Consider the following 7,616-nt stretch of genomic DNA (forward strand, 5'->3'; position numbering starts at 1 on the left):
TATATATATATATATATATATATATATATATATATATATATATATATATATATATATATATATGAAAGCATGATGAAACTAGTTCGTAAAAGGCTCAAAAAGCCCTGGGCTAAAAGTCCAACCGGGCCAAAGTTTTCTCAAAAGCCCGATTTGATAACGTTTGATCAAGCCTATTTGTAGGACTGAAAAAAGCCCAAACATTGTTTCTCTCTGTCTAATTTGACGACAACAGCACATCCCTGAATGGAAAAATATATGATGATTCCGTCAAATTAATGGACCTTTTTTTCTGGTAATATTTCCATAATTTCTTAACATGAGAAGCTTGATTACGAAGTCGTATAAGAAATTAGAAAACTATAATTTTTTTAAAATAGAGATTAAAAGTCAAAATCTTTAAAAATAATTTGAAGAAACATATATAAAATCTAATATGATGTGATAATTTTGTTCTTTATGAATAACATGTTATATAAGAGTGCCGCATATGATGGCTTAGAGATGTCACGGAACACCGGAAGGGACCTCCTACTGTAACTGCAAGTGTAATCCTTCTTGTACTATGTTGCTTGATACTGGAAACTGTGCTTTACACGCTTATCGTTGGTGGATCTCCGTTTTGTGCCAAATTATACACATTGTAAATTTCCATTCTTTTTTACCTTTTGAAAAAGTGAAGTAGAAGGCCATTTCCCCACTGTCATGTATGTGAAGTCAAAGTAACGTGTTAGATTGACACTTGGAGCATATTTTTCATAGATTAATGGCTGCATTTGGTTACTTGAGATGCTTATGGAAATTATGATAATTTATTTATTATGATTTGAATATTTATAAAAAATGTTAAAATTCATTAGTTATAGTCAATACTTTATATTATAAAACAATCAAAACTTTTATGAAATCACATATATTCATCAAATTAAATGAACGGTTAAGATTGTTTTGTATTAGTTGTACAAATGTAAAAGGTTACATAATAACTCCCCCTTTTACTTTTATACTATACCATACTCGGGAGCCATGAATTTTAACAATTTTAAAGTTTCACTAATTTTATTAGAGAAGATTTAACAATGATATAATACTTTCATGTAATAGATACTTTTGTGATTTTCTTAGTCGACATCTTTTTCTTGTTGATTAATTATTTACTAGATTTTTGTAATCAAGTGTATTGGATATTTCAATCAATCTTTCAAAACATCACTCGATAAACAGAAGAGCGCTACACCTTCCACATCGAGTGTCCTAGACCGATGATCGAGAATTCGATACCTGCATTTGAAAAAATAAAGTTACCGCAACCGAATAACTTTCTCAGTGCTAATCCCAAAAAGGGTCATTATGAATAAGAACAAATCGGTCCAAAATTTCTACCACTCTCCTCTAATCATCTTTCTGTGAAATTGGATGCACCATAAACACAAATTGCATGCCTAAAATCAAGTACTCCAGGGATCGGTTTCCGCCCTCACTTCCGATGGCTCCACCACTTCTGTCTCAGTGCCTTCAGATGTTGAGTCTGAAGTTGATTCTGTTGTTGAATCAGCAGCAGCGGCAGCTTCATCTTCCTCGACTCTTCCCCATCTTCCGCCAAGGGCAACCGCCATCATCTCATAAATCTTGCCTCCCAACTCAGCTGGACTATCAGGCTAATCAAACATTCCAATAACAAACTCAAAATACATACATACATAAGATCACGAATACAATAATCTTTTTTTATGATAGAAGAAGCTTACAGTGAAACCACTCGAGATCAAAGCTGTTTCATATAAGAGTTCCACAGCTCTCCTAGCCTCGTTGTTTTCTGGTTCGTTTTTGCATGCAGCCTGCAACATTCATACCATTTATATCCAATTAGTTGTTGTAAAACCAAATTTATAAACATCGTCACCGTATCCCAATTAAGGGTTCTTACACTTAAGTCCTTGATGATAGGGTGGTCAGGGTTGACTTCCATTATTCTTCTTCCCCTCATGAATTCCAAGGTTGAGGTGTCTCCAAGAGTCTGAGCTCTCATCAACCTGCAAAAATTAATTGCGCATATCAAGCATAACATCCAAGTATAAAAAAGATGCACAAATTCACAACGGTAACACTGACCGTTCCATATTAGCAGACCATCCAAACTTGCCCGACACAAGAACACATGGGGAAGAGCTCAAACGGTTTGAAACTTGTACTTTGGAAACTTTGTCACCAAGCTGTTGCTTCATCCAGTCACAAAGGAGGATATATTCTTGCTTATTTTCTCGCTCTTTAACCTCATCGGTATCACCTACAACATTAACCTTCCTTTTGATTAGAAGATGAAAAACGAGCTATTCAAGAAAAAAAGGTGCACAAATGGTTCACTACCGAACTTACCAAGCTCAAGATCTTCCTTGCTCACATCAACAAATTTCTTCTCTTTATATGTCTGAAGATTCTGAATGGCCACTTCATCAATAGGCTCGACTAAATATAGTACCTGCGGATTAGATGTCCACAAGTGGGTTAAGATACAATTCAATAGAAAAAAAACACCAAAATCAGAATCCAATTTCACAGGAATGCATACTTCAATATCCTTCTGCACCAATTTCTCCAAGAAAGGAGCAGACTTGGCACTTTTCAAGCTGTCTGTTGCAATATAATAGATGGCATTTTGCTTCTCATCCATGTTGTCAATATACTCATCTAAGCTTATTAGCTCGTCCTCGCTCTTAGATGAGAAAAAACGCAGCAGTGGGGTTATTCGTTTATGATTTCCAGTGTCCTCGATGCATCCCAACTTCACAAACTTGCCAAAATTTTCCCAAAATTTTCGGTAATCCTGAAATACAATGGTTCATTCTGAGTTAACAAGTACACCTTAAACAAAACAAAATAGAAAACAACTGTGCCATGGAATCGTTCTTAACCTCCTTGTTCTCACTATCAGCAAGTTCTTGTATCATGTCAAAAGTTTTCCTAACAAGCCTCTTTCGCATTATTCTCACCTGGAGTACAAAAAACCAAAGGCAAATATGTCATCTTGGCAGATCATAAGATTGAGATGGGCGTGTATTATAGTTCATTTGATCAGGTGAAGATGGGTTTCTAACATACAATTCGACTTTCTTGAAGAATCTCTCGTGAAACATTGAGAGGAAGATCATTTGAATCCACCACACCCTTTACGAAGCTCAAGTATCTGGGGAACTGCATACCAAGAATCAGTTTAGGTAATTTCCTACAATTATGTCCCTTGACGGTTTTCATGTGTTAAAAATGGCAAGATACTTACCAGCTCACCGTCAAAATCATCTGAAATGAACACCCGCTTCACATACAGACGTATATTCTTTGTTTTGGGATTTACTACATCTTCATTGTTCATCGGTGCCATTCCAGGGATGTAGATTACACTTCTAAACTCCACTTCACCCTGCAAAAGTTGTAACAAGCAACTCATAAGAGATTTCATCATATGCAATCCATAAGATAATAGAAAAGAAAAGAAAATACCTCAGTGGTAAAGTGTGTGCAAGCAATAGGATCTAGAAACTCGTTGAATGTCTTCTTGTAAAACTCGTTGTATTGATCCTTTTCAACTTCCTTGGGATTCCTCATCTACATTTAAATCACATAAATTACTGACTTGAAAGCAAACCAGTGGCTGAAAACCTTTAAGAAATTCAATCTTTGAAGTATTTCAACTTACCCATATAGGTTTTGTCTCGTTGGCCAGTTCCCAATCCCAATATTTTTCGGTTTTAGTCTTCTTCTTCTTATTCTCACCCTAGAAATCAGCAGAATCACCCAACAGCCATTAGTTTTTAGAAATAAAACCTACTAAAGCAATAAGCTAATTCAAGATTCCATTTGTGCTTACCTCCGGTGGTGTTTCTTCTCCCTCCTTTGGTTCTTCTTCCTCCTCTACCTGAAAGAAAAGTCAAGGTCCTATTTAGTTAGGTAACACTTTTTGTGCACCACATCTATATGATGTGATACGATTTCAGGTCACATTGCTTTATGCAATTAAAAAAATGAAAAATGGGTAAGTCGGGCCCATAAAATTAAGACCGGAGAATAATGATGTTACCTCAACTGTCCTTGATTTCTCTTGCCATGTGAATATAGGGAATGAAACAAATTGCGAGTAGTTTTTCACCAAACCCTGAACCCTGCTTGGCTCAGTGAACTCGTATTTGTCATCATCCTATACAGAAAGTCAGAAACAAAAAGAACTTCAATTCATCATCTTAAAACACATATAGAAATAGAAACATAAAACAATTGGAATATTCTATTTCAAGATTTCTATGATGACCAGATAGCATTTGGTTCAAGACACTGAATGCTTCCTTTGCAGATATGTGACAGAAAGCTTGTGTACAAATAGAATCTTTGGTGCACACAGACAACCCCTTGTTCGATTTACAGATCATTCTACTAAAAAAATTCAAATTAAGAAACCCATCTAAAATACCTTCAAATAAAGTGTTATTTCTGTTCCACGGCGAAGCTGCTTCTCAGGATCAGTTTCTTCTCTAATCACGTACGAGCTACTATCAGCTGCTGCTTCCCAAATGTATTGCTTGTCTGACTTGGGGCTCCTTGTGGACACAATTACCTGTAAGAAAAGTAAAAAAATTTAAAACAACCACCAAGATGATCCATAAAAAAGCTTCAATTTAACAAAAAGAATTAAAAGGAGAACATGTAATGAAGGACCTTCTCAGCAACCAGAAAAGCCGAATAGAACCCCACACCAAATTGACCAATCAAACTGTTGTCATTTCCAAGATCCTTGTTCTCCTATACCACAAGAAATGTAGAAAATTTTATTCCAGAACCATCGATCTTTCAGGAACTGATACATGTACTTATTAATGATTTATAAGAAAAACAAACAAGTACCTTAAGAGCATTCAAGAACTTAGAAGTGCCACTTTGAGCAATAGTTCCAAGGCAGTCTATTAGTTCCTCTTTGGTCATTCCAATACCAGTATCTCTACAAAAATAAGAAAAGAATGCTTCAAAAACCTCTTCCATTATAGCAGCGGAGTTTCAGGAAAAGTAAACTATCTTACGAAATTGTGATGGTCCCTTTTTCTGGATCAGGTTTGATACGAATCTCTAGCTCGCCAGCATCTCCAAGCAAGGAGGGGTCCGTTACACTTAAGAATCTCAGTTTATCAAGAGCGTCACTTGCATTACTGGACCAAAAGAAATAAAATAAATGAATGTTTTCTTCAAGAAGCTCACTTGCATTACAGAGTGAAAAAATGAAGCATGTGAACATGAGTTGGTTTGGAGAATACAGACTAATTCATTAAAATCAAGCATACAAATTGAAAACAGACATACATATAAACAATACCCATTTAGTTTATGCATTTGAATTTGTATTAAAACCCTCTTAAAAACTTGAAACAAGATGAATGTTTGTAACTAAAGATCAGAAATCAACATTCATCACATCCATATCTGTAATAAGCATAAATGTCTTTACCTCACAAGCTCCCGGAGGAATATTTCCTTGTGGCTGTATAAACTATGAACAATTAGATTCATCAACCGAGAAACCTGCATCCAGCAGTTCAAGATTTTAATACCAACTCTAACAACTTTTCAAACAAACAAGACAATCTTTAAAGTCTAAACTCAATTAGGAAATACATTTCTATAACAATTTTTACAATAATCCGCAAAAAACAACATTCATCCTTAGAACAATTGCTAAGTTTTGCAAGATGTAGGATATGGCTGCAAACAAAGATTTCCATGGCCATCCTCATAAACAGGAGCTACCATTTGACCCTTTTTAATCATTTAAAACAACATATAATAAGAAAAGACGCATATGAATTCCACCATCAAAACTATTATGAAGCTTTGCAACATCACAACAAACTAGATTAAACCACACACTAGACTGTTAAATTCTGTCATCAATGAAGAACATAAAGATGAGACATGATAAGATAAAATGAGTCAACAAACAGGTGCAGATGTCTCCAATCGACCACAATACAGGAACAAGTGTGGATTTCTGTCGTACCAAGAGAAACTAATTCATCAATCGAAGCATCATCGATAAATAACCCTAGAAAATTTATGAAATTTGGTAACCCAATTACAAACCAAAATAATCAAAAATCCAAATACAACAAAATTGAAAGAAACCCACCTCAGCTTGATATTCATGCTTCTCACCAGAAGCCTCAGGGGCTTCTTTTTCAGCAACAGCAGAAGCCTCACACCTCACCACCACACTGCTACCTCTTTTGTCCACTTTCCACCTCAACCCAGAGCAAGAAAAGCTGTTGGTTTTCAGACCATTTTGATGCAAAAATGCACTTCTCAAAGACAGGCGATTCTGGGTATTGGTCTTTGAAGATAAGAGTGGAGAATAAGGGAGTGAGGCTACAGAAGCATGGGTCAAACTTCTGCTCAAGACAGGAGCCATGATACTGAAAACCCAAAAGGAGTTTCGTTGGGTGAGGCGATTGTTGGAAGGAAGATTGTGAAGGATTGAAGGGGAATGCAAAAACCCTCGAGGCGGAAGAAGAGGGGTTTTAGGGGAGATGAAGACGATTCTAGAAGGAGGCCGGCTGTGTTTGGAAGTTTTCCCCTTATTGAATTGTAAGGTCGAGATGTTGCCATCTCATCACCCTCTCTACATTATCTTGAATCTTGAAATTCATCAAATTTTAATTTTTTTTCTTTTAAACAATTAGAAAGATTTGATTATGAGATCTATAAGTTAAACAACCAAATTTTGGGTTCTTTTTTCTGGTACAAGTTTCAGAATTTTTTTATGTCCGGGAATTAAGGACAAACTTTAATTAGTTTATGGCCAAAAGATGCTACCAAACCCGATCATCCATTGATAAAATCATGTGTTTTGCATGTGAATTGTATTGTTATATCTATTCGATTAATATATTTTAAGTTTAGAAGTTTTCAAACATTATCATATTTTAAAATGTAATAAAATTTGGTTTACTTCCTATTTAATATAACAAAAAAAAATAAAGGAGAAACAAAAATCTTCTTGTAGCCACGGATGTTCAAATGCGGTGACTATGAGCTATGTGCAAAACAGGTGGTCGTCCTGTGATTAGTCGACTCACATAGCAGGTTGGATATACAGGTTAATCAAAAAAAATATGACAAAAAAAATTCAAATGATATAACAAAGTTTCAGAATTTTATTTTTGTACTCGTTTAACAAGTAAGATGTCTATTTTGTTTTATTATAAAATTTTATTACGTCGATTAAGAGGTTGTTTGTTTAAGAGGCATTCTAAATTGTTAAAAGATGAATCTTGTTTGGAAGAAAAAAAATATATCTTTTAATTGTTCTAAAATCCTCTAAATAATTTTGTATTTTCGGCCTCCCTTAACCATTCAGCATCCTAATTTCATTCTAAATAATTACCAACGAATTAATTTCATTTTGTACTATATCATAAGAGCTTCTTAATCATTTTGATCACTTAATCATTTTGCATCAAACTATTTAGCAACTGTCAAACAATCCCTAAGAAATCTCATAACATTAACCAAAAAAAAATTGAAAGTTAGAGGAAAAATATTATTTATCACATCGAGTTGAAACCCAAAACAAACTTTTATTG

At 34.8% G+C, this 7,616-nt stretch overlaps 1 protein-coding gene across 2 annotated transcripts; it reads right to left on the minus strand.

Annotated features, from left to right (window-relative positions):
- Positions 1-1,164: 1,164 nt before the first annotated feature.
- On the minus strand, positions 1,165-6,531 carry LOC112522561 (heat shock protein 90-5, chloroplastic). Of its 2 annotated transcripts, XR_003070213.1 has the most exons (20): positions 6,164-6,531; positions 5,486-5,559; positions 5,064-5,189; positions 4,891-4,984; positions 4,705-4,788; positions 4,460-4,603; positions 4,073-4,189; positions 3,863-3,910; positions 3,692-3,769; positions 3,496-3,600; positions 3,275-3,415; positions 3,097-3,189; positions 2,910-2,987; positions 2,567-2,821; positions 2,374-2,476; positions 2,110-2,284; positions 1,925-2,030; positions 1,746-1,835; positions 1,381-1,655; positions 1,165-1,278 (listed from the first exon to the last, which is right to left on the minus strand). XR_003070213.1 is itself a non-coding variant. In XM_025131758.1 (19 exons), the coding sequence occupies exons 1-19, from the start codon at positions 6,440-6,442 to the stop codon at positions 1,446-1,448; spliced, it is 2,400 nt and encodes a 799-aa protein (XP_024987526.1). In that variant the 5' UTR covers positions 6,443-6,531; the 3' UTR covers positions 1,185-1,445. The 2 variants fall into 2 exon arrangements, 1 of the variants encoding a protein (XP_024987526.1); XM_025131758.1 differs by having other exon boundaries at positions 1,185-1,655.
- Positions 6,532-7,616: the final 1,085 nt, after the last annotated feature.

The sequence above is a fragment of the Cynara cardunculus genome, assembly GCF_001531365.2.
Source record: "Cynara cardunculus var. scolymus isolate 2C chromosome LG 12, CcrdV1, whole genome shotgun sequence".
Lineage (NCBI taxonomy): Eukaryota > Viridiplantae > Streptophyta > Magnoliopsida > Asterales > Asteraceae > Cynara > Cynara cardunculus.

Coding starts and splice junctions, on each gene's coding strand:
- LOC112522561 (XM_025131758.1), bottom strand. CDS start 6,442: ATGGCTCCTGTCTTGAGCAGAAGTTTGACCCATGCTTCTGTAGCCTCA. Junction 4,985..5,063: donor AAAGGGACCATCACAATTTC/GTAAGATAGTTT, acceptor TTATTTTTGTAG/AGATACTGGTATTGGAATGA. Junction 2,285..2,373: donor CAAGGAAGATCTTGAGCTTG/GTAAGTTCGGTA, acceptor TTAATGTTGTAG/GTGATACCGATGAGGTTAAA.